This window comes from Perissodus microlepis, chromosome 10, assembly GCF_051167445.1.
Source record: "Perissodus microlepis isolate ML-2025 ecotype Zambia chromosome 10, ASM5116744v1, whole genome shotgun sequence".
NCBI lineage: Eukaryota > Metazoa > Chordata > Actinopteri > Cichliformes > Cichlidae > Perissodus > Perissodus microlepis.
Window position 1 is genome coordinate 2,287,243 of NC_140470.1, and position 27,785 is coordinate 2,315,027.

At 41.5% G+C, this 27,785-nt stretch overlaps 1 protein-coding gene across 1 annotated transcript in view; it reads left to right on the forward strand.

Annotated features, from left to right (window-relative positions):
- The window catches only part of uvrag (UV radiation resistance associated gene), a 93,892-nt gene that overhangs the window by 5,999 nt on the left and 60,108 nt on the right, over positions 1-27,785 (forward strand). The window contains exons 2-9 of the mRNA XM_084941453.1: positions 1,571-1,688; positions 2,031-2,065; positions 3,195-3,356; positions 5,154-5,228; positions 5,355-5,440; positions 14,804-14,909; positions 18,946-19,072; positions 27,482-27,566. Coding sequence (XP_084797579.1) covers positions 1,571-1,688; positions 2,031-2,065; positions 3,195-3,356; positions 5,154-5,228; positions 5,355-5,440; positions 14,804-14,909; positions 18,946-19,072; positions 27,482-27,566 — 794 coding nt within the window. The remainder of the gene's footprint in view (positions 1-1,570; positions 1,689-2,030; positions 2,066-3,194; positions 3,357-5,153; positions 5,229-5,354; positions 5,441-14,803; positions 14,910-18,945; positions 19,073-27,481; positions 27,567-27,785) is intronic.

Here is a 27,785-nt window from a genome sequence, read left to right on the forward strand (position 1 = left end):
CAGTTCATATATGAAAAAAGCTTACGTTTATTTTTAAATGCATGAGAGTGGGGATTTATTGGAAGCCTAAAGTTGGCATCAGTTTTAACTGTCTGTACTTAATAAACTGGCATTCAAGTGTGTTTTCTTATCAGGGCTACCTGTCGTATCTGCTTTAGTTTGGTCAGTCCACTCTAAAACAGGGGTGGGCAACTCCAGGCCTCGAGGGCCGGTGTCCTGCAGGTTTTAGATCTCACCCTGGGTCAACACACCTGAATCAAATGATGAGTTCATCACCGGACCTCTGGAGAACTTCAAGACATGTTGTGGAGGTAATTTAGCCATTTGAATCAGCTGTGTTGGATCAAATACCCATCTAAAACCTGCAGGACGCCGGCCCTCGAGGCCTGGAGTTACCCACGCCTGATCTAAAATAATGTCTGCATGCTCATGAATAACAGAAGGCTTGTGACCACCTAGTCACCCAGATTACAAGCCATGTGTCACCATCAGACTTGTATGGTCATTTTATAACATGCGGTCAACTTTGCAGTGCTCTTCTGTTCGAGCGTAGTCTGAGAGGACTCTGATGTTTGAGCTGTTTTGAATAATTTTGCTGTTTTATTTTTGTTTTCCATGTGGTCCATGTTTCCTGTTGAGAAATGTACATTATAAAATTAATAAGGAGAGGGTTAAAAGTCCCCTGGAGAACAATCATTTATTTGTTTTTGAAGTCGTTAATCTTTTGGGAAATCCCATGACTTAGATTTGTCCTCGCTATGGCTGCAGGAAGGAGGTGGGCCGGCCATTCAAGGGAAAGGTTAGACCAGCGGTCCCCAACCCCCGGGCCTCGGACCGGTACCGGTCCGGGAGTCGTTTTTCGGTACCGGTACTAGTTTTATTTTGTTGTATTTATCCGCGACACCTTAAAGGCCGGTCCGTGAAAATATTGTCGGGCATAAACCGGTCCATGGCGCAAAAAAGGTTGGAGACTGCTGGGTTAGACTGTAGGATGTGCCGTCCAGAGGGGCCGATGGCGCGATATGGCAGCCTCGCTTCTGTCAGTCTGCCCCCGGGCAGCTGTGGCTACAACTGTAGCTGCCTCCACCAGTGTGTGAATGAATAGTGGAATTGTAAAGCGCTTTGAGGGTCTAGAAAAGTGCTTTACAAATGCAATCCATTATTGTCCAAAGCTGAAAGCTGCCAAATGGTACCTTTTTTCTTTTTTCATTTCCCAGGAATCTTTTAGATCAAGACATGAAATTTTTAGTAGATTGAAAAGACTGTTCACTAACAAAGTCCTTGACTTCAAAAACTTTAAACAATCCAGTCTTAAAGTGTTGCTGGATTGATTTAAAAAGTAACTGATGACTGACATAATGTTACAATGAAGATGAGTAACGCCTCCATTACTTATGCTGCCTCTGTGCATAAGAAAGGACGGCTATTTTAAGCTGTTTTATATGTGGGATAGATTTGACCAATCACATGAGCCAAATTAAGCTGGCTACAAAACTGCTGCTATCTGTTATCAATAATCGTCACTATTTCGCATTGTCTCTCTCCCTCTCTATTTCCTCCTGGCAAACAGAGACGGTTGCGTCATCTTCGGAGCATCGCAGCCAGAAACATTGTCAACAGGAATGGCTCTCCACTGCTGGACACGTACTTCACCCTCCACCTTTGTATAGGAGACCGCATTTCTAGAGGTCGGTGTTAACGTCCTCTCACACACTACTGATCATGTTTATCTTGTACGATTTTTTTTTTTTTATCAAGAGGCTTTTAAATAAAGTTAAATGGGCAGTGCGCATTATGTTTCTATTTATTTTGTACTTGCAGCAAGTTGTAGTTTAGTATCTCAGGCAAATGCATTTGAAAGTGGCACTAACACTGTACCGTTCCTCTGATTTTGGAACATGCAGTCAGTGCAAAATTTGTATTTGATAGATTTGTGTAACTGGTGTCCAGCTGAGCTTTAGCAAAACATGTTCAGGGTTTAGTTCCTCCTGTTTATTGTGCATTAATCAACATTCTTTCATGTTTCTTAGATTTTTACAAGAGTGAAGTCATACGAGACTCACTGGTGAGTAAACTAACCCTCAATCGCTTCCTCTCCGCGTCCTGGGATAGGTCCAGTATGTTGTCATTTCCTGTAGCCTGCTGTTGGAGAATGTACTCATTACGAGCAGTGAAGCAGTGCTGTATTTTATGAATGCTAAGCTTGGCATTTATCTGTTCCCTTCTTGCCAGTCACACATGTAGCCAGCTCTTGTTTAACATGATTTGCTGAATAAAATATCTGGCGTGTGTCGGCATGAATAAAATTTGATCCGTGTTTCTCTTAAACAGCTTTTTCTTTTGGCCTGCATGCATCATTAAGCTGTGCAAATGACCGTGCTGTGTCGTATTACCACGTCGTTGTTTTTTGTTTTTTTAAATTTCCACTTTTATTTGTGATGCAGACACAGCTATGCACAAAACTACAGACGTAGCCAAGGGATATTAAACAATTACTGCTTGGGCTTGCTGCCGAGCCATGAGCTGACCTAAGCTGCTTTCCAGGCGTACTCGTCAGTACCTTCAGCAGACAGACAGTGTAATGCACTTCAGGAGTCATGACTCCTGTCATCTCCCAGCACAACTTCCTCCTGTTTTATTTAACATCTGTGCTGACGTTCTCGGCTATTCCATCTCCTTCCTGTCATCGCTCATATAAGGAACTGCTTCCTGTTGCTCTTCCTGTTTTCATTCCCCTCTGCTTCTAATGCTAGTTCTTATCTTCACCTATGGATTGTACTTCTGCTTTTGGCCTTCCTCTCCTGCCTGTCCATGAAAGTTACCCAGGGAAAAAGAGATTTTTCTGTATGATGAAGGGAAATGGTACATAGTTAAATGATGTAAATGACTCCAGTTCTGTGCCGCTGAACCAGCGGTCATGCTGTCGTTCTGAACGTTCAGGGACAGACTACAAACAGAAACCGGGATCAGACTTTAAGGTTAATGCAGAACAGGATGATTCAGTTACTTTGCAGTGGTTAAGGATCACTGTATGGATTTAACAGAGGTAACATAAATTTTGCTCTCAGATTTTTATTTCAAACTCTTGAACCTATCCTCCCATTAAAAAAAAAAAAAAAAGTCAGAAAGTAGAAAAGATTTAAGATGTGACTGCTGTTCCTTTTGAAATGTGTGTGTTTGTGGATCTTTGTTAGAATCCAACTTGGCGGAGCCTGGACTTTGGCATGCTCCCAGACCTTCTGGACACCTCAGTGTCTTGCTTTGTGGTGAGAATCTGGGGAGGGCAGAAGGAACAGTACCAGCTCCTCATCGAATGGAAGGTTAATTTGGACGGCCTCAGATACACGGGGCAGCAGGTCAGCAAACACACCCGAGAGCAACAAAGTAGCAACACAATATATAATTTTTCCTGAGGATTTCTGTGTGGCTTTTGAAAAAGTGAATTGTTATTGCAAAAATCTAATAGTACAGTTTTGATCTTTACAAAGGATTTGTTGGATATGATCTGACACGTGTTAAATGTTGAATAGCTGAATGTGTAATTAAATCCTTCTAAGAGCGCGATGCATGCATTTCCGTTCTGTCCATGCGGTTTACATTACTTCATGACATATCAGTAGTTATGAGCAGGGCTGTTGCTGTGCTCTTAGCAAGTTTATATGTAAAATGATCACTTCGACTCGGCTGCACAGTTCTGTGTATGAAATATTTTTCATCTGCTTGGAATTTATACAAGTGGATGAATCTAGTTTAAAGGTAGCAAGGCTGAGGTGATGCTCACTGCTGTGAGCGAGTGAATGTGGGGTGAGCCATATTTGGAGTTGAACATTTAACTCTGGATCTGCGTTTGAGTTTTAATTTCTAAATATTTGAACATGAAAACTAAGTAGTTCACTAAATGGAAATCTTTCTGTCGCATTAAAGGGACCTTATATGCAGTGCTTAACAAACTGATTGTTGGTGTCAGGTTTATGGCACAGCTGGCCTGAATTAACAGTTTTAGTATTTACCAAAATAATTTTTTTTAATGTTTCTGTCATTTAAATTGGCATTTATGTGCAAACTCTTTAATCAAAATGATATTTCTAATGCTAAAATATAGTTACTATTGTTATAAAATAATTTTCAAATTTACTGTTTAAGAAAAGTAAAGTACATTTCTTAATTTTTTATTAAGATGCCGAGTTACAGTGATTTATTTCCATTTCTAAAAAATCATCAAAGAAGTCCAGTGTGATTGGGTGTAACAGTAAATGAATTCAGTTTATTTGCTTAATAAATAACAACATGATTTTAGTTTAAACTAGTTTTTTTTTCTAAAATATGTTCAATATTTTTCTCTATGTGGTCTAATAAGTTTAAGTACTGCATGCACATTATTAAATGTGAATAATTGCAGTAGAACATACAAACTGTGGTTAGAAATACTAGTCCCCAAACAATAAACTTTCTAAATTGCTTTCAGTCATATAGAATAATTTTATTGGTGCCTATTTTACTGTAATGTCATCTAGTCGCTAACATTAGGTAAAATGATTATTGTGACTGTCTGTCGTTGCATCAGTTCACTCTTTTATTCGGTTACACCAAATGTTCTTTCACTCCGAGTTAAATCATCTAAAAATGCACCGAGCGTATATACGTTACGTTACATGATTGTAAATAACTTCCATCAGTGTAACAAATGCTTAGTGCTTTATATTTTGACAGTAATCAAAGAAAATTGCAATTCTCTTCCTCATCGTCTTCAATACAATTCTCTTTTCCCGTGCATGCCACATATGTCAGTGGTAGGGAAACAACCAGTGATTATGTAGCAGGCTGCTCATTAGTGTAATGCGGCACATGCTGCATTGATTCAGTAGTAATATGAAATGTCTGCATGTAAAAATGTGATTTAGAGCTTCAGAATCTAGCTGTCTGTTTGGCTCTTTGCGTGAAGAGTTTGGCCCGTTCAAAGCCTTCATCAAAATAGTAAATGCAGTTCAAATGCTGATGAAGAACTCAATGTTATTCCAATTTATTCAAATCCAGACTGCATTGGAAGTTGATAAACAGATAGCACAGTCTCATGCACATCCAGATGCAGCTGTCCTTTGTTCTGAGACTCTGTCCCCGTACAATCAGCCTTTTCTGCCCTGCTTTGTCCACAGATTCGATCCAGAAATCCAAATGAGATCATATTTGGATTGAATGATGGCTATTATGCAGCTGACTTTGATCAGAAGGTATGTCCTTTCGCCTGTATTCTAAAGCTTCTTGCATGACAATAGAATACCAAGTTGAAATCTTGTTAGCATCGTTTCGACGTTGTTTGGCTTCTGCGCTGAAACTCAGACATGTGGCTGTTTCAGGATCAGTCGGAGCGTAAGAAAAACAGCCTGCTTCAGGTTGACCAGAGTTCAGTCAGGAACTCGTACAGCGTTTTTTCTTTGCTCAGGTAAGATTCAAGCTGTGCAGCATTGTCGCATCTCATATTCATTTTATGGAGCTGGCCTTAAATCAAATGTAGTGAATCACTTTTTATGGGGAGCATCTTCTCCTGACAAATAGATCCATTCAGTTTTATTTATACAGCACTGAATCACAACAGCAGTCGTCTCAAGGCGCTTTATATTGTAAGGTAGACCCCACAATAATACATACAGAGAAAAACCCAACAAACATATGACCCCCTATGAGCAGCACTTTGGTGACAGTGGGATAGAAAAACCTCTTTTAACAGGAAGAAACCTCCAGCAGAACCAGGCTCAGGGAGGGGCGGGGCCGCCGCCTCCTTCTTCTTCTTCTTCTTCTTCTTCTTCTTCTTCTTCTTCATCTTCATCTTCATCTTCTTCATCTTCTTCATCATTATTATGGTCTTTCTTGCTTTTATTATAAATATTTTCAATACATTTCCTGTTGTTTTACTTGCCTTTTGTGGGTTTTACTTGGGTATTTGCTGTCCAGCAGATGGTGCCAGAAGAACAGTTTTATTTTAGAGTCGTTGTGAGGGAAGCTCTGCAACTTGGTAGTAACTCATACATCCCAGAGTGAACACTGTTGGTCTCAGACAAAATAAAACTATTGAATTACAGATTTTAATCACCTTTTCATTAGGTCGGTGGCAGTCTTGTGGTGAGTGGGGTACTTGAGGATATGGAGTGTAAAAACGATTGTAATGCATTTTTACGCCACAGGAGGGAGACAAAAATTTGCTGAGTAAGTTGCTAGTTGGTGGGAGAAACCCTGGTACACTAATTAGGAACTTGGGACATAAGGGCCGGCTGCATCTGTTGACAAACAGGCTTGTTGTTCTGCATGTATATTTAAATGTGGTAGAACGTAAACAGCGCTTACAGAATCACCAGGGCTTCCCCGAGGGGAAACCCTCTGTTTACCGATCGTGTAATTACCCCCAGTTTTGTCTAAATAAATATATATTTGGAAAGTTTCAAGTTAGATGTTTCCAAAATAAGATAACGGTCCTGTCATTAGGTACATTATGAAGGCTTGCACTAAGATTTTCCTCCTTTAAGAATTAAATAAGGGGCCATAAATGCGTCACAGGCCTTTGCAGTGTCAAGTAAATGGAGTTATGCCAAAGCTGTCTGAACTTTAACAGTCTAGAAGTGGTCATGGTTTATGGTTATATGAGTGGAGACCATCGCCTCTCCAGCAGCTTGAAGGAGAAAAAGCCCAGTTTGAATCATAACTTTTATGACCTCTGCTCTGGCTTCTTCTATTATCGTAGCCTTCCTCTCCATCCTCTTCTTTCTATCCACACCACATGGGATCTGTGGGGTTTACCACACTTAAGTTTGTTTATTTGTTTAAGGAACCCCATTAGCTTCCACAACAGTGGTTGCTAGTCTTCCTGGGGCCCAAACCATCAAATACCATCGAAGAAAGTGTTACACAATGAATTGGATGCAAAATATCCACATAATTTGGCTCTTACATCCACAATAAGGTTTTACAATTCTGAAAATATAAGCATGTAAATATTAAAACATATAAAAAAACACTCAAACAAAATACACAATTTCCATTACAAGTGACATTACCCTCTTACAATATTTACAAATAAATTAAAAACTGCCTAAATAGGCTTTTAGGTGATTTTTAAAATTATGAATACAAGCCAATTCTCTAATTGCATAAGGCGACTTATTCCACTGAAAAGATGCTTTTAAATATAACAGAGTTTTTCAAAAAGTTACTTTTAACTCGAGGAGTTACTAAATTGTGGTTAGTTGAGAATCGTGTAGCATGATTATGTATTTCATCTGGATGCTGCAACTGAGCATAAAAAAGTGTGGTGTGTTTACCAGTATTGCTTTCTTTAGAAATACAAGTAAGCCATAGTATAATTTAGCTTGTACAGAAAGCCAAGAAAGTTTATCGTGCATTTTATCAATATCTGTATGATATGAACACCTTAACACTAATCCGGCCGCCCTATTTTGGACTAACTGAAGTTCAGATCTGTCTTATTAGCTGCTGACCAAATGATGGAGCAGTACTCTAGATGAGATAATACTAGTGCATTAATGACATCTTTCATAATTGAAGAAGTAATATAAAAGGAGCATTTCCTAGCTATAGCGATGCCCTGTCCCATTTTCTTAATAACAGAGTTGATGTGCTGAGACCATGAAAGGTGGTGGTTTATGGTAACACCAAGTAATTTAGTCTGGGTGACCTGTTCTAATACCGATCCAGCTATGGAAAGATTTAGTTGTGGGCTGTTGACTAAGCGTCCTCTACTTCCTATTAACATGGATTTGGATTTAAACACGTTTAAAATCATGTTGTTTTTACTTATCCAGTCAAACACGTTCAGCAAATCTAGTTGTGATAGGCTTGTCAATTCAGAGTAGCTACTGGCTGAATAAAACATGGTGGAATCATCAGCATACATTACAAGGTGAGATTTATCCAGGACGTACGGCAGATCATTCGTGAAGACTGAATAGAGAAGTGGACCGAGGCAGCTGCCTTGGGGTAGACGACAGTTCATTTCACAGCCCTCCGAGAAATAACCGTTATAATAAACCTTTTGCCTTCTTCCAGCACAAAGCAGCTGGTGAAAATCCATAACATTGTAGTTTATCTATCAAAAGATCATGATTTATCAAATCAAATGCAGCACTAAAATCCAAAAGTACCACCCCGGCCAAATTCCCATTATCTAGATATTTATACCAGTTATCTGTCATGTGAATGAGAGCTGAGCTGGTGGAATAACCAGGTTTGTAAGCATGGTGAAACTGAGTGAGTAACTGATTTTCTGTTAGGTAAGGTTGAATTTGTTCATAGACAATCCTCTCCATAATTTTACTTAGAACGGGGAGCAGACTAATAGATCTGCTATTGACACCATTAAAAACGTCATTCTTGTTTTTGGGAATGGGAATTATTTTCGATTCTTTCCACTGCAATGGAAATAAGCTGCATGCCAAAGATCTATTAAATATGTAACATATAGGAAGGGACACAAACTTGGCTGCAACTTGCAGTTTGCTGTCTATGTTATCAGAGCCGGAGGATGTATCGTCAGGAAGTGATATCAATAAGCGCTCTACCATCTCAACACTCACTGCCTCAAACTTAAATTGGCTTTGCTTATTATTCATGATAACATCCTGTATAAGACGACGTGATAAGGTGGGATCGCCTCTGCTCATATTAGATTTTAAATTTGTTATTTTATTGCTGTAATAATTCACAAAATAATTGTCCTTAGCTTTACTCATAAACGTTCCACCCGTGTAGATGTGAGACACCACCGGAGCAAGATCTCTACCCATTATATTATTTAAAACTTTCCACACCTTCTTGCTGTCCTTACTGGCCTCCTTGAGCCTAAGTTGATAATATTCTTTCTTCTTGCGCCTATTCAATTTAGTTACTTGATTTCTTAACTCACGATATCTTGCCCACTCTTGTGGGTTGATCCCTTCTATTTCCTCACACTGCTCTGTCTGCAGCTTCCACCTCTGTCAGTTTTTTCTTTGGCTTGGTGCACTCACATGCACATGATTTATTATTATTGTTATGTACTATAACATGACTCATCAGACATGGTGCACTATTGTAGCCCCCACCCCCAATGGCATATAAGCATGTATGCGTAGTTTCTGGAGCTGTTTGATGATGAAGTGAGATGAAGGGTGGTGTTCACCTTTGCTCATCTAACTCATGGGGAATACATATATATAAATGTATATAAATAAAAATGTCTTCAAACAGCAGTTGTGCATGTCCACTGCAAACACCCACAGTGTCGAGATCTCGCCCAGCTCTCTCCGGCTCTCCTTTCTGGCCCGGTGCAGTGTGTCTTTCTTAATGCTGTGTGTTAATGGAAATGGATGAGGGCGGCTTCACAGAGAGCTTGCTGATCTTGATAAATGGCGGTAATTTGTCAGCAGATTCATAGTGTGCTTTTTTGGCCTGGCTCCAGCACCCTTCGCTTGTGTGAGTAACATGTTGATGTGGGCTAGCAAACACAACACATCTCATATGGTGAGATGAAGAGGGAGCAAACAGATCATCAATCAGCAGACTCCTGTCTCTTTCAGTGAGGCTGTGATAGAAGGCAGGCCACATCCTACAAGGCCCCTGTGTGGGTAGAAAAAAAAATGTGACAGCTGTTCAACAAAGCCCCCCCTTTATGTAGAGACTATTAATAAAGGTTCAGACATTCTTTGACCCCCCCCAAGTATGCTTGTCTGTCCTGGCAGAGCTTGTAAGTGGAATAATTATTTGGCAGGACAGGGTGGAAGCTTGTAGCTTGGTTTTAATTTTGATATCACCAATTCATGATTCTAATTGTTTTGCAGTTTAAACTTGTGTCACACTGAAGTAGTGTGTAAGTGAGAGTATGCACGTCGTGGTCCCTGCTCTCTGAAACCAGTTTAAAGAGTCATGCACTTGTAAACCCTGCTAGGCCTTATGATGATGTGACACATGGTAAACATGGTTCTTGGAGCAGAACTTTTCACAGGTTAGCATAATGTCTCAAACGCCCAAAGCCTAAAAGGGAGGCTTCTCTTCTTCTCCAGTGGTCAGAGCCACATGTTGTCTCCTGACTTCCTTGCGTGTGCTCGTACGTGGACTACATGTACGTACGGTGTGTGTCAACGGAAGCCGTGCACAGTGTTGCTGAACTCAATGGGGGGGAGGGGCTTCGTGCCTTCAGAGACTGTTGAGGTGCTAATGCTTTCCTGCAGGCAGCCCCTGAGGTCAGCAAGCCTGCTGGTTGTTTCATTCCTCTGGAGCAACACGACCAATCGTTATTTCAGATATGCTGCGTGTGTGTCATTTTGTTTCAGTTATTTACCTCACTGCCTGTCCTCCGAAACACATCTTTCAGCCTGAGATTGCTTCCTCCAGAGATCCATGTTTCCAGTTTGTCTGCTGTTCCTGACGCTGCCCATTACTCGTCCGATTTTCTCTCACTGTCTGCAGCGTTACAGCCCCTCTGGTGTGTGCCTAGCATTGCAGGCTTTTGTTATCTCAGCTTGTTGACGTAAGGATTACTCCTTCCACATGTACAGTACTAAGCTATAGTCTCTCTTTGTGTTTTCTGGCTTCTTAAACAAAAGATTGCAAGCTTTGACTAACAGCGTTTGGACGTTTTAAAAAAGAAAAAGGCTAATTACACCAGCCTAAGTGAGCATAACTAAGAATTTGACACTTTTAGAGTAAGACCAGCGTAAGGAGCCTACACTTGTGACTCATCATGGGAATCCAGCCTTCCAGAGTTGTCTAAATGCTTGACCCCTTTTTGACCCTTTCAAGACTAAACATATCTTTCCTCGAGATCTCTCTGGCTTCCCTGCATCTTTGTTGTAGCTCGTGTAAACATGGCTTATAGCAACAGATCCCCACAAAAACACCAGCCCCGGAGCAGGAGAAGCACATACACGGGCTCGCCAAAGAAACGTCTCAGCAGTAATCTTATCTTTCAGTCCATGTGGATGGAGACAATGGAGAGGTGATGTGAATAGCAAGTAGTTAAATGTGTTGACATTCTTTCGCTGTGAGATATAGGCAGCAGCGAGAAGAGTTGTTTGCTGTGATTTTCCTACGTTGTGTTCTCTGTATTGTCCCTGGCAGAGGTGTGTAGTGGGATCTTACCCTCCATTTGTTGTTTTCAATGGGTTAATTGGCCAGCCCTGTTCACCCTGTGCTGGTTGCTAGAAATGAATACAGCACAGTCGTTAATCTGTGGGCTTGTTTCCTTTGATCCAGGATTGTTTGACAAATGCATTGGGTACACTTACATGGGATAAACAGGTGGAAGTCTGGGCAGGCCACACAGTGAGTACTCCTTTACAGTCAGTGTAAAGCAGAAAGAAATGTGTTTGTCACACCACAGAAACGTGTTATCAGCCACCCAGCCAAACACCCAAATATTTTTAAAAATTACAAAGTGTGAGGAAAAAATAGGTGATTTAAAAAAAAAAGTAAATTGTGTGAGAGAGAAAAGCCTGCTGAGAGGGTGCTGACTGACAGCTCTCACATAATCGACTGGATTCCCCCTGCAGGAGACTTTGAGGAGTTGCCCTCGGCGTAGATTTAATTGAACCACACAGGCAAGGAAACGAATCACAACATACATTTAGTCACTTCACATCTGTTTCTCCTTCTTGTGCCAGACTCCACTGTGGTCTCGTGTACCCAAAGGAAAGGAACCCTCTAGAGTCTGAGGTGTTGCTCTTGGGTTTTTTGCACGCTGTGACCATTTGTTGGCACATCCACTCCTGGGAAGACATTGTGTTAACATACACTCCCACACTCAAACTGCCAAAACCTCTGCTTTTATAGGAGTAGGCACACTTAATTATCAATTAACCGAGTGGATTTGATTAGCAGCACCTTGCTACTTCTCTCCCCTCTTAATTCCAGCGGGAGCAGTAAGGACGTACTACATTTTTCACAAACTGCTTCTGCGTAGTTTTTGTTAAATAAAGAATGACATGTTGTAAAATAATGTTGTTGTTCATCTGAGGTTGTATTTGTAATTTTAAGACCTATTTGTGCTCAGGCAATTTTGTTTTAGTGTTTCCTGATGAATGAAACCTGAAAGAATCAAGAGCAGCTCTACTACTTGATATTGTAAGAAACTGAAAGATCGCCTGCACATACAAATGATAGAAAACATTCAGCTAACTACAGCCACTGCATAGTGATGTCCTCTTTTCGAGTCGCCTGCCTGAGAAACAGAGCAGCACAAGGCCACCCTTGAAGTTTAGCTCTCACGTTCTTTCAGATGAGAAACGACATGTTCCCCGGTGCCTTCTTGTTTGTAATCCAGATGACACATCTGTATTTGCTGATTCGTTCTCAGTCCTCATTTAGGCAGCCCCCCCCCCTCCAGTTTCCTTCCTGTTATCAAAAAATACTTAGCATTTATTGAATTTATTCTGTAAACCTTTACCCAGAGTTTCCAACAGTGCCTTCTTTTTTATCAAAAAAATCTGGGTGCTAGTTTCATGCGACACCTCATCGTATCTAGAATCCAAGGAGCAGATGTTGTTGTTTGTTCGATGTTTATCATTATGAAGGGTTGAGCGCAGAGCCTCAGTCATAACTTCCTGCGTGTCCACAGCAGAGTTGTCAGGCATGAAAACATTGACCACATGAGCTGGTGTTTGCTGGACAGTTACTCGGATCTTAAAGAGACCCACTGAGAGCGTACAGTATGAACGCCCCCTGCCTCCCCTCTGCTGCAGTGATTGCTGTGCTTTAGACCGAGGCTCAGGGAGAGATAACGGAGCAGACATGCGTGAAAAGGAGAGAGGAGATAACAGCTCTCACCTGAGGGAACGCACTGCAATCACCTAAACAGATGAAGCTTTCAAAACAGATTCATCCTGATCTTTCAAAAGACTATCAACAACTCTTATCACTGTCACCTCAGACAGATTTAAAAAAAATATAAGAGTGTGGTTCCCCTGCAGGACAACTATTACAGCTCTATCTACATCATTATATAAGCGTTTTTGTTGTTGTTTTGGTTCTTGAAGAAGTATATTTTCATTACAAAAAAGCCTCCCCGGTCTGAAATTATTATGCTTTATTCCTCATTTAGATGAAGAGACCTAGTGTCATTATTTCATGTGTTAAGGCACTTGAACAGCATTTTCTATTTTTGTTTTCTTTTGTCTTTGAGCCAGAAGTGGCCTTATATGGATAAAAGGTTGCAGTGCTGATTTATCAGCTAATACTAGCAAGCTGCATTACTCCATTGTGTGTGCACAATACTCAGACACACCTAACAGCTGATAAGAACTTAAGTTACAGTCTATTAAAACACAAAAATTTCACTCACCGAGAATGAAGCCCAAACCTCTTGGATGGTCTGTCCCGCACATTAAGCCACAATATTATTTAGATAAAAACACCATAAAAGAGACCAGCAACACACCCACAGTGACACTCGGTGACTCAAAGTACTGGATGAGGCCTGGATGCTGATTGGTTCCAACTGCCTATACTGGGATACCTACCGTTCTGTGCAGCCACGCCCCTAAGTCCATTTTCTAGGACAGAGTTGCACTAAAAGCTGCACAAGGGGGCAAAAACAGTTCTTGCTACCAGGCCGTAAAACAGCTTTTTGAGTTGGTTGTTGTAACATTGTAACATTGTTGTAACATCAACTCACTTTTTTTGGAATCAGCTTAGAGGCCAGCGATTGCTAGCAGGAGAGCTGACAATCGATGCACTGCTCTTGGTGCACAAATCAAATAAAGGGAGTTGATGAGCTCTTTGTTACAATATATGACCCAAGTACTGGATCCCTACATCAAACCCAACCATGCTGGACGACTTCTAAGAGTGAGGCAAACCGTATGTAATTTCATTTTTAAGGGTCACTTTGTGTGCATGGAAATAGAACTGTAACCATTATAGTCCAATCATAGCTTATGCCACATTTTGCATGAAGCAGATGATTTAACACCAGAGTGACAGTTGGATTGCTAGCTGCCAGTTCCCACCATGTGGGATTTTCGTCTGTTGATGAGTTGTTGAGTCCCAGGGGTTGTGCTGAGGGGTTTTTTTGTCTATCTTTGTGCGACTTGACGAAAACATTCTCCGAAGCTAAATGCTTCTGTGATTGATGGTCTAAATAATGTGCTTGCTTGTCATTTGTATACTGATGTTGCTGTTTCCTATTTCAGTGATGACAGCGACATGGAATTTGGACGTGGGCCTCCATCTTTGTGGTTTTAGTTAATTAGTGGGGCTGCTGAGGTTTCTCTCTGCTCTCTGGCACGCTTGGGTTCAGATCTATTGGAGCTGTTTGATCTCAGGCGGTATTGTTTCCATTATTAGACAACATTAGTGATTAAACTTTTGCTGTCGTGTTTCTGTACTTTAGAACTTAACCCGTCTGTTCTTGCTGCTCTTTTTTTATTATTGGAAATGTTCTCAATATTGTTTATGTCCTTATGTAATGGCAGAACTATTCAATAGCTTTTACAGTTTAAGAGACTCAACAATTGGTCTGGAACAATGAAGGTCAACCCAAGTCAGAAAAAGAAACTGGGAGGGATGACAAACACACTGCACAATGAGTCTTCCCCACATGGGGACGATCATTATTCTTATTGTGCCCTACAAACAGTCGGTGTAAACATCCAAGCTAAAAAGAATGATTTGCTGGTGTAATCATAACTGACTCTCAACTTTTAGCCAGCCCATCAATTTAATGGTCTCCTGGAAACTCAGTTTCAGCGCTGAGTTGTTCTTGTGGTCTGATGTGTGGTTAAGATGATGTGGATGATGACTTTGTGTTCTACTCCCTCGGCAGGCTTCACACAGCCCAGAGAGCCATCAAACAGACCCAAGTCACAGTGCAGAAGATCGGGAAGGAGATCGAGGAGAAGCTAAGAACGACGGCGGCCTGCACAGAGCGGGTGAGCGTGGTCGCCCCTCGGCAACAAATTCCAGCTCATCAGCAACTGGTTTAGATGTTTTCAGTAGCTTGAAAGTTGGTGTGAAGTTTGTTTTCAGAGGAAGTACGATGTATAACACCACAACTGATGTGATCAGCGATAACAGAGTTTCTGGCCTCCACCAATAATAAACATCAGAATCGTGCTTGATACTTACAAGGATTTAAGAGCTTGTCTCACTCAAAGCTCCAAATGTAATTGTAACGTAAAGTAATGTGAGATCTGAAAATCCATAGATTGTGATTGTTTTGATAGCTCAGCTCCTCAGTGATGATGCCTGGGCCAAAATGCCTTGTTTATGTTTCCACCTCCTGTAATATGCTCATATACGCTAAAGAAGCATATTTAACATTTTTGGAATTGTCAGGCGCACAGCTGTGAAAACGCAGTACCGATCCCAGGTCTGACATTGTGTTTACTGTAAAAATTCACTTCAAAAGCATCCCCTCTCGTCTGGTGTTATACAAGCCCGGAGGCAATGATACTCTAGTATTTTTGTCCCCCAGGTAGGCAGCACAAAAAAGCATTTTCACTCACCATGCACGGTACAATTGTGGACAAACTGTGTCCAGTCCAACTGGACTTTGAGAGTGCGTATGTGTGCTGGTAGAAGACTTAAGTGATCTGAATGTCTGCTTAGTGAGCCTCTTTATACAGCTGTTACAGCTGTTGCTTTCTATCTTGCTGCTCCTCATGAGTTTTTGATATCCCTGATTTTTTTTTTTTTTGTTCCTTTCCTTAGGCCTTCACCCTACTTATTAAGGCAGCCCCCTACTATAGCCTCAGCTTTCCCACAAAAACATTGAGGCTCCATTCTTTTCGCCACAAAGGATCCCTTTCAAGAACCTTTCTCTGATATTTCCCTCTCAGTGAAACATTCCTCAAACCCTTTTTCAGAGTTCAAATCTGCCAATAAATCACATAATCCTCATCTTCTACCTTTCTGTAAAAGCCCCCCCCCCCATCTTGGAGTGAGTGGAGCATTGTGTGATTCTTCTAAGGGCTTCCCACTTTGGAGAGCTCTGTACCATCTTTCTGTATGCGTCATGGTGAACATGGATCAAAGGGCGATGGAGTGGAGGCCACCTAGCCGAGCACATGCCCCTTTCACCCTCTCACCCACACTCTGCCATTAATCTGCTCAGTTATAACACGCTCCCACCCCCCCACCCCCACGCCTGCTGCTTATTTGCTCAGCTGACCCACTGCTCATTGATGTTCAGTAGACATCAGACAGACCCTGCTGGTTAGGTACAGTCTTTCTCCCTCTCTGTCTCGCACACACACTCACACATCACAGCAACCCACTTGTTAATTCTGGTGCTCAGTGAAAGTGTAGGAGGCTCGTGGTTCGTGCCAAAGCCAGTTGTGGTTAACATGCAAGTGTCAGGGTGCGACACATTGGACAGATAGAGGCTCTATCAGTCATCTCTTTCCCCGTGTTTTCTCCACGGTACCCACAGGAAGAAAAAATCTGTATCATATCTGTTTTTGCTCTGATCCAGGCTGCGATCTCTTATCTAAGTGAATGTGAGATGCCAAAGTCCCCGCTTTGGCAGGATGAATAACAAGCTCCTCCCTCCCTTATCTTACATCATTATCAGTTCCTTGTTTGTGTCTTCCATCTCCTTATTACAAGTGTGTATGTGTATAGTTTTTTTTCTGTCTCAGCAACTGTGCTGCCCTCCTGAATCCCCCTAAATCCGTCTTCCTGTTTTGAATGGATCATTTTTCGTTGAGTGGTTTTGTCAGTCGCTGCTCTCTCCTCTTCATCTACTGTGCAAGTGCATCCATGAACCCCTATTTCTGTTCCTTATTAGATGATTAGGGTGAGCCCACTTCACACTCCTCTTTTCCAGATAGAGAAATGAAGATGATGAAGGGACGCCGCTCGGAGAGGCTTAGATTACGACTAATGACCTGCACTCTGATGGCGCTGGTGGTCAGGGATGTGGGGTGGAGAGGCGCCTCCTGGCAGGAGTTTTAATTCGGGGCGGTCACTCATCTCGAGTCGCTGGGCTTTATTGTGGTCTTTTGCTTCGGGTTATGTTTGAGGGTTTGTGTACGTCTTCCTGTTTGCATGTTCTGAGACTTTCATGTGGCGTCTTACTCTTTAGCCTTTCTTACATGTTAATTGATGAACAAACCCACAGCTACAACTTCACATTCACGTTCTCCCAGGCGAATCCATGCACGAGCAATTTCCTCCAAATGTTGAGCGTACATATTTTTAACTTCCACTCCTGCCACTCATAACACATTCTTTCCTGAGACAACACTCAGATAATGTCACTGTCTGCATCAGTTTAAGAATCGCTTTGTGTTGACACCTGCATGACTACAAATCTGCTCAGGTTGCTGTTGGAGACAGCTGTTTCCTCAGCTTCCAGATAACTGTCCTGGCTCTATTTTCTTCTCTTTTTCTATGTAATATCGCAGTAATAAAGCAATATCATATGGCAGAGGAAAGCTACGCAAACAGTCGAGAAATCAAAACACAGTATCAAAATAAACTGTGTAAAATTAAGTAAATATACATATATTTTCATTTTTCTCATTTTAATTAAAGTGTACTTGGATTCCATCCACCCAACCAGCCATGTTTGTGATTCAGAGTCATTGTTGAGCTGTATATTGTTACCAGTCTGTTACTGGGATCAGTTCAGTTTATTAGGAAGTAATGTTGGGTAGTAATTTTCATCCAGAAGCTCAGGCTTCAGACTACAGACATAGCTTCAAACCTTTAGTTTGACAGGAACAGCTGTTTAGAAGAAAATGGTTTGCTTGAGTCAGAGGATGCACTCAGGGGCCGAACGGAGTCCCAGTATTAGATGAATTAAGTTAAACTGGGAGTCATGGAAAGCTATGACTTTCCATGACTCCAAGTGGGATATTATTAAACGAATAAATAAGAATTAGTTGACGTTTGTTATTTTCACAGTATATCCTGCTTTTCTCCCATCACCCACAAACGCTTCCGGCAGGTGGCCGCTCAGCTCCGAGCCTGGTTCTGCCGAGGGCTTCTTCTTCCTGTTGAAAGGGAGTTTTTCCTTCCCACTGTTACCAGTTGCTTGCTCATAGACTGTCATCTGGTTGTTGGGTTTTCTCTGTATTGTTGCAGGGTAGGTTTACATCCAAATATGTAAAGCACCTTGAGGGAACCGTTGTTGGGGTTTGTTGCTGTATAAACAAGATTGAATGTTTTCACTTTCACAAGTGCAGAAAAACAGGTGAGTCAGGTTGCTGTCAATCAGTCACAGTCTGTGCACAGCTATGCAAACATGAGAAATAGGCCTTAGCAGCCACAATAAGTGAAAACACCTGTTTGTCTCTGTGTGTATAGACCTGTGAAGTTGGGTTTAGTAGGAGACAGAAGGAAATTGGAACAAACCAAAAACATGCTCGGGCCGTTGTTTAAATGAAATAAATGGTAAGAGACATATTACAAAACACCTTCTTTCCCAGCTGTAACGATTTAAAAAGGAACAAATGACTGCATACGAGGACAGATGTGTTTTGTAGATGATTTGTAAATTATATGCTCTATGTGAGAGGTGGCTGACAGAGAGAAGACTTTATTCACTGTGGTTCTGGTGCCGGTTCGGCACCCGGCCTCATCTGCTCACCTCAGACCAGCTGTTTGAACGTGGAACTCAGTACTACTTAACTTGGAGCCGGCCGTTCCCATGACTTGGGCTCATTAGTAAACATTAACGATGATTCCAGAGCTCAGTAAGACGTTTTGAACACGCAAATCTTCCTTTCTGTGTTATCATTAGCTGTTGACAGTGCTTTCTGTTATTACTAACAGTGAGCATTGGCTCAGTGGTTGTGCATTAAATCAGCGCGATATGGGATCAGCCTAAAAAAACAGTGTTTGTTTTTGTGGGAGCTAGTAGGAATCTTGGGGTCTTTATAAAAGGTTGCTGTGACCACATGCTAAATATTTTCTTTCACTGTCTTTTTCTGTTTCCTTTCTGCCGCTTTGTGTGAGCAGAAGAAGGAGCGCGAGTGCATGCAGCTGCGTATAGCGGTCCTTCACAGTGAGCTGGAGCGGCAGAGGAAGGCACTCGGGAGGGAGAGAGACCTGCGACAGAAAGAGAGGGCACTGCTGCAGAAGAAAGGTAAATGGAATAGGTGGACATGCTGCATATGCACCTGGGGAAAGTGTTAACACCACACCACCATGCATAAATCACCTTTTAATATTGTTTGATGCTGTTGTGTGCACCGTTTAGTGCTTGCTTGCAGTAACTAGTGGGTGAAAACATGAACACACGAGCAATAAGAAAAATTAAAGGCACCGGGCTCAGTTTGTTCTTATATAATAGTAACTTCAAATGATCGGTTATTCCCTCTGCAACTCATTTTGCTGTCTCCAGTGGTGCTGCGTCACTCAGATCCTGCTTGTGGAGGAAAACTTAATATAATGGTAAAAACATGTGCTCCCAATTCCAACGAAATCCCCAAATCTTTTCATGATAATCCACAGAAGGCTCTGCTGCAGCTACCAGTTGTAACGAGAACAGAATATAAAAGTAGTTCTGACAGTTTGACTATTTTGTGTAAATTGTGGTAAGCACAGGTCTAACCAGGACTGTTTGCATGTTCATTTAGAACAATAGTGAGTTTGTTTTGGCTCACTCATGTAATAGCTGGGAGATGTTAGCCTGTCACTTATGTAGTGCAATTGGCACATTCAAACATATGAAGTCACATCCACAATGCAAAAAACAAACAACAAAATATCAAGAATTTAGAAATGCTGTTGCTGAACTGACAGATGGTTGTCTTTATTAGAAAATCTGTTGCCTGAATGTTAGTCTTATATTTATCCAAATGCATTAATATAAAGTTATTGATCAATATATAGATGTCAGTGTTTTTCTGCTCCCTAAAAATATGTTTTGGTATCAAAAATCCAGCATTGGTCACACACAGCTTATGGAAATAAATTGCACATAATTTGCATTTCTTTAATAAAACGAATTACACCAATCCTTCCAAATGTATTCTTTCAGTAATGTGACAGTTTTAGTTGTTGTTGAAAGAGAGAAAGTGAAGCTTGTTACCAAACTAATGGATTTTACACCCATGATTCCATAAATTCAGGTCCTGAAACGGTGTTAATAATTTGTCTTACACATATGAGACAGTTCTAAATGCGACATCTATAGAGAAATCTGCTCTTTTTAATGGCTCGGTCAAGGTTTCCATGTTGTCAGAGCAGCAGGCAGATCATTTTAGTATATTAGACAACGTGGTCTTGGTCCAGTCAGAAGATGGAGTTTCTTAACACAAGCAGATCTGCAGTACACAGATACTTCCTGCGGTTTGTGCTAAAGCAGAAGTGTTTGTGCAGTTGTCACTTAGTTAACCCTATAAAGTTTCCATCTTAGAGATAGATATAATCCATCTATATATCTATAGTCACATGTTCTGATGTAATGAGCCCAGTGCAGCTTTTCAAAATGAATTGACAGGATGTATCTTGATTTCTGTGTCCTTTAAGATCAGCTCGCTCTTTGGCAAAGACAGATCACTGAATCACCGATCTGAGGAAGTGATTAGCGTGAAGTCTGCACTCATACATACGCTGTCACATAATAAAAGACGTCTAAGAGTGCTTCAGGGAGAGGTTGCCCTTGTGACACGATTCTGAAAAATGACCATTAATTCTCTTCCTCTTTATCTGTCACCACTCTGTCTGCAGCCAAACGAACTCACGGCTCTGCTGCCTCGCAGCTCTATAGAGGCCTTTTTCCAGACTGGACAGGTGCTTATTAAAAAATAGAAGGAAAATTCCTTCAGCTGGTTAAAAAGAGAGGGGAAAATCTGGTCTTTTAGGATAAATTGAAATGCTATATGTAAAGACAGCCAGGCTGAAGTCTTGTTGCTTTTCCCAGACTCATAAGTCAAAATCCAAAAGCCATATGCTGCTGGGCTCTGCTGTACTTCCAGCTTGTTGTTTAACTCCTCTAATCAGCCAGCAGACATTCATTTGTTTCAAGATTGGAAAAAAGTGTGCATTAATTCCAGGACAGGATACTGTTGGAGACAGGTGTTTACAGTGCTTCGTACAGCAGCTGATTTTGTGTCTGATTATATTTAGATTGGCACCACAGTGTGTTTGTTTCATATGATCTCGTCTTTCACTTTTGAAACACATATGATTCTAACAATTGCAGGCTAAATTTCATTTAGAAATTTCCCCGAGAAGCCTGTGAAAAATGGACAGATTTGAGCCAAAAATGGTTCCTGTTCAGCAAAATCACAAGAGCGATTTCATATGCCACTGTTGTTTTAATCAGAAGCAAGTGTTTCATTTCTTGAGCTTTCACACATTCCAGTGCTTATAAGTTGCAGGTTTACCTTCAAATTTTACTTGACAGTTTTACAGCGAGTGTAAGTATGTTGCTATGAAATATGTCCCCCGTGGGCACCACAGATGGGCTGGTAAGCTCCATTCTTCGTCACGCTCTTTAGGATCTCATCCGTACCTGGCCGTGTGGTCTCGTTGTCTCCCACACGTTCACAGGGCCCATTAGCAAATAGCTCTTATCAACCTGTTGTTCCCACCGAATGGGCCTCCCTAACAAAACAGCAGGTGCAGAAACCCCAAACGTAGAGAAGGTGTTGCTTTTTCCTCTCTCGTGTGTTGAACTTGTGAGAAACCAGTCAAAACGACTCGAGTGTTAAACTATTAGAATCTTCCTTTAGACTTGCTAGAGCCTGTTTGGTGTAACGCTGATGCTGTTAGTTTAACGAGCTGTCCACTGCATGCTGATTAATGTAATTCCAGGCAAATCAGAGCAGGAAAGTAAAAGTTTGTTTTTCTGTGCGTGGGAACGCGCACACGCCATGTCACATGTCAGCATGATCACTTTCCCCCCATTTTTTTTTATTTTTTTAAGTTATGAATTGAAAGTAAGTCTTTCTGTCCTCCCTCTGAAATCAATCACTTTGGTTTCTGTGGGGTCACACTCTTGTCACAATTTCCGCCTGTCTAATTTCCCTCCTCCCACCTTGAGCAGATGACATAAATCAGGCCTGTGAGCAGCGTTTATTGTACTTGGTAACAGTAGTTATTCTCACGCTCTGCCACACAGCCAGGGCTCCTGACCAATAAATGTCAGCGGTTGGCTTTCTCCAGGTTTTGTGAAGGTATGGTGTGTGGAGGTATTTGTCACCTCAGTGAAAAGGGTCTCATATTGAAGCGATCATCATTAGAGCTCTTTTAGCAGCAGCTCAGCTTTACACATTTACTTCAACCAGCTGGCTGCCATCTTGAGTCAGGGTAAAGGTTGACAGGTACTGGAGTCAGACACTGTGCTTAACGGGCCAACCGTCTGCCTTTTTATACTTACTGACCCCTCTGACATTTCTATGTCAAGGTCAGAAATTTCTTATATTTTGTCCTAATAATTGATATTTTTCCACTGAGCTTTTCATGTGAGTTAAATGCTGGTATAAAAACAAAGCTTATTTACAGTGTATATTAGATTAATGTACCTTTTTAAATCATTTCATTGAGAACTTTGCATGCACTTCCTGACCAGCTTTGACCTGCACTTTCAAAGTATTTCTGTACCGTGGGTGCCAAGCGCCCAGTATTTCAGGAGCCACAGACAGCCCAATTTGATGGTCGGAAGTAATATATAACCATCCATATAGTAAAGGAGATCAAAGAAGCTGCGTTTTGCTGCTTGTCACTAGAGTTCACCTCACATGTTAGAGTTTTACACTGTATCCCCTTTCTCGTGCAACCAGAGGATCCATTCCCCCCCCCGTCCCTCCTAAAACTTCCCCCTCTTGTTTTGTTTTGTTTTGTTCTTCGCAGAGAGTGCTCGCTGCGCTGTCCTTAGACAGTAAACGTGACGAAACTATTGAGGAAAAAACACCGCGTATATCTTGTTTATCATGACTCTGGTATATATCACCTTGTTGCTTTGTCATCTCGAAGTGGTCATGTGATTGGCTTATTCTTCCTCAGTCAAACAGCAGCACTCATGCGATTGTTTCGCCCCCTTAGCTCCAGGTGTTGTGCCAAAAACTGATCGTCTACCAGAAAGTGATCGCTGTCCGCGGGAGCGCGCAGCTGCTTAAAGCTGTAGCGCCCAGATTACTTAGAACACAGCTTCAACCGACTGTTTGTTGAGAAATAGTAACGCGACCGCACCGCATTTTCTTGTTAGTAACGGTAACGGCGTTGTAACGATAGAAACAGTAATTAGTTAGATTACTCGTTACTGAAAAAAGTAACGCTGTTAGTAACGCCGTTATTCCCATCACGGGTCTTAGTCTGTGTATTTTCCAAATTCTACAAATCCTGCGTACTTCTTTTTGAACCACGTTTGGGCGGGCACACTGGATTTCTCACTGCAACAGATTTTCCTGTGCAGGAATTGTCACTAATGTGTTGCATGCATGTTTGACGGTTTGAAGGCAGAGGCACCACTGAGTGCCACGTCTCCGTCTTATAATTTGTCTGGTTTCATGCAAGTCACAAGCTGCCCATTAGTAGCGCCACAGAGGGGAACGTGCATTTGTTCATAAGAGGAACTTGGCGAGAGCGCTCTTTTTGTAAGGCATACCACAACAGCGCTTTGCCCGTCACGTGATAAAGCCACTTATAGCTTCTGTGCATTAGTTGATGGTGACTGATCCTGAATGCCACTGACGCATGTTTACACGGATCACTTTTATTGTCCAGACTTTACCCAGTGCAGGAACACAGTTCTTTCGTGGTACTGTACTCACAAATGGTCAGGCCAGTCTCAAGAAGTCTTCTGTCTGATTTACAGGAGGAAATTGTCTGTGACCAGAGGGGACTCGTCCAGTGTCAGAATAGTTATTTTTAGAGTCATTTTTTTTGGTTTTTATTCCATGTTTAATATGGAAGATGGTGTAGTGAGAGACCAGTGGACAGAACGATGCATATTCACTGCTGTGTCTTTACTGTATATTGTCTTTCCATACCGTGGAACAGATTAGTGGGATGAAAGCACGAGACGATGGATGGACAGAGCAGATAGGACAGAAGTGGGCATTACATGAAAGCAGGAGTAGAAGACCATGGAATCTGGGTTACAGTGTTTTCGTGTGATCTCTCACAGCAGAGCGATGGCCTGTGATCTCTGTTACGCTATCTGCCTTTCTTCCTAATCTGATGAAGTACCTGTATTTTCTCCTTTGCTCTGTCTGCACTATGCCCTCTCACCTCATACCCTTATGATGTCAGTTGGACAATCATGGATATGAGTGGAAATATGTGATCAAAGCAATCCTGTTATCCACCTGATCGCACGTGCTTTGATAAGCTTTATTACTCCAAACTCTCACTTGTGCTGGCTGCTCTTTGCAAACTTATTTAGATTCAAATTTCAGCAAGAGGGCAACAGTCTTTTTTCACACATGAGCGTTGTGAGGGATTTTCGTGTCTACTCGCAATAACAGTGCATTTAAAAACAATTGTATGGGAGAATATTTAGAAATGTGCTATGTTGTTTCTGTTCGTACCGGATATACTGGTGAGGTGCAGGTCTTCTTCTGTTAGAATGCTTAATACAAAACGCACTGATAACAACAATCGGCATAAAGTAGACAGGTGTCACCTCTGCATCCCACCAGATGCAGCTGTGGTGATGTGGCGCATGTTGGAAGCATTGGAATTGGAATCATTAATACGCTGACATTTAAAGGGAAAAACCTGATTTCTTTCAAACTCTTTAACAGTGGTGTTTTGTTAATGTCACAGTTAACAGCCCCTCACAGCTTAGGGGCTAAAGAGCAGCAGGTTGGTGACCTCTGGCCTAAGTAGACCCTACGATCAGCTTTGGAGCCATTGTCTGCATGTTGTAGCTCTTTACCGTCACCAAGGGGCAGTGTCACAAACAACCGGTCTGTGGGTTATTGTTGCTTGTTCTGTTGGTTCTTTAGTCAGCTGCAAGGAGGGGAAAAACCAAAGTAGGCAAAGAACTGAAGTCTGTCTTTCCCATTTCACTATTCGACTTATGCACAGCTTCATCTTTGTCTGCCTATGTGTTCCTGTTTTTATAGATGGGTTGCATAGGTCTTATACCCTCTCTGTAAGCAAATGGACACAGCATTAACACATTGAAAACTGCACAATAGCGCTGCCACAAACGATTATTTTGATAGTCGACTAGTCACCGATTATTTTTGCGATTAGTCGACTAATCAGATCATCATCCATTGGACGTAAAACGTACAGCTTATTGCACCAGCAGCATCTGCTCTTATATAACTATCATTAGCTTACAGCTTTAAGTGTTTAAGGTCTGTGCTAACTAAAAATAAAGACAAGATGATAGTTTATTAAATTTTAATTAAATTTGCTGATTGTTTCGGTGAAGTTTAATAAACTCCTTGCTATCTAAAATATAACAGGACACCGGAGTATATTCTCCAGCATCTCACACTTCTGATAATCAGCTGTCTGCTTGACGTTTACTCAGCTGTGTAAAAACTATAACTTTAATCTCAGCCAAACCGATTTACTCAGGAACAAATAAAATACTGAAAAAAGCCAAACAATAACATTTTTAAGTTATCTAAGTGACTTATGTATGTTTAACCTGAGTAGCGAAAGACGGCGGTGGGTTTGAAAACGATTTGCCGGGAGTCCGGTGTTCTCACGGCTCTAGTGAGCCTGTAACCCGCTAGCTAACGAGTTAGTGGGTAACAGACGTCTCCGAAAACGTCGGAGCGCTTTTGAAAATATGTGGTGTCTTGATAAACTGAGCAGATATTTGAGGTTTACACAGCTACATTCTCGCCTGAAAATATGTTAAACGTTTATTTTGTGACCCAGAAAGAATAATAAGAGTAATATTAAAACTAACTAGCTGCTGCCATTGTTGGAAACTGAGCTGGGCCGCGCTATGAACTCTGGGACACAGCTTCTTCTTCTTCTTCGGGGTTTAACGGCAGCTGGCATCCTTGTACATGCAGTGCTGCCATCTTCTGTTTCAGTCTGTTATTACATTCTTAAATCCTACTACTCATTCCTGCGTCTTTTGTGATCTTACAAAGCTTCAAACGACGCGTCGACTATTAAATCAGTCGTAATCGTGACTAGTCGACTAATCGTGGCAGCCCTACTGCACAATAGCACCTATAAGCAGCACAGTCATTTTCTTCTAGACCTTTGCAACCAGGATGTTCGCCCTCTGTTGCTTGTTGGAAAGATTTAACATAACTTCTGCTTTGGTTTCATTTTTTAGATCCGTATGCTGTGCCCATCATTGTATACAGTCTGTTCTGTATGTTCTGGTGGTTTCATGCAGACACTGAACTAAACTGAATTCAGTACCACTTAAATGTGCTTGACTGCATATTTACTGTAAACAAAATGTATTTCACTTAAATTCTTCTTTCTCTGAAAATGAGTTACATTTGCCAGAATGTGAATTATTCTAAGCTAGATTGTGTGTTTAATTCTGCAAACGTATTAAAGATTGAACTCTTTGTTTGATGGCATACATTGAGAGGAACTAGAGTTATAGAAAAACTTCAGAAGGAGCTGCCATCACGGCTTAACCAGTTAGACGAAGCCAAGAATGTTAGACACGTGTGATTTCAGATCAGCCGTCTATCCATCTCCTCTTACAGTTAAACAAAACTGCTTCCCACTGAGGAATTAGAAGCGATAAGAGGCTGCTAACCACAGGCAAACCTGAAGAGGAAATTCGTGTGAAAGGAGAGGAGCCTTTATGGGAGGACGCTTCGCATCCAATAACAATTTTCCCATCAAAATCCCTTTTTATCTGCATGAAAGGATGCTATTTATTCACACGACGCAGAACGCTGTTGTGAGTACTGTACGGGATACCAGATGAGACACTCCAACGTTTCTCATGCGGTGAAGCCAGAATGTAACGCACAGACTGCTTTGCTAAGTTGATGTGAAATGTTAGACTGATGCACGTCTCTGCAGTTCACCCCGTCACGCAGCAAACGGCGCTGCCTTCCTATTTCCTTTGTAATGATTATTATTCATAATTTGAAAGGGATAAAAATTAAATCGTTCGCTGTGTAAACAAGCCAAAAAAACTGTAAACATTGAGTTCAAAGCAAAAAGATTCAATGCATTTCTACTGCATTTACCCGTAATCTTATGTGATGCTCTATCCGAGAAACATGCTGTTCGAACCTTTAATTAGCCGTTATCGTTCTGCTTTATTCACGTGCATACTGTGAGCTTGCCAATGCTGCGGTAACGCCACTTCCTCACTCTGTATCATCCCGTCACTTTTCTGTCTGATTTTATTCATTTCCCCAACTCTGTATTTACTGTCTGACTAATCCTATAATCTGCATACATATGTCATTAGGTTTTATGTTGTGTCAGAAGGAAATGTTTTGGGCTCATCAAAGCAGCTGTTTGATCTTGCTCGGGTTTAACAGTGGATGGCAGCCAACCAAACACAAGCCCACCTGGCTGGCTGTTCAGATAGACCAGAACAAACACACACCTAATAATTTACATTTTTCTTTTCTGTCTCTGTCAGAGGATTCGTTTTCTGCTCAGCACGAGCGTCTGAAGGAGGAGAAAGAGTCCTTATCCAAGCTGCAGAAGGAATGCACAGCCAAGAGGTGTGTATCAAACCGCAATTAACCATTTCTGTGTTTGCTGCACAGAAAAACTATTTAAAAGCTTGAACCCCATCAGGTGGACACTACCCTCTGAATGATGAAGCTCAGTGTGTTAGTCACTTGTATTAAATTGAGCTAACAGGTATAACATTGCACCCTGCACCTTACTCTTTCAAAACAATGGCCTGTTTTTGTGGCCGCTGCTCCCTGTTTATGTGT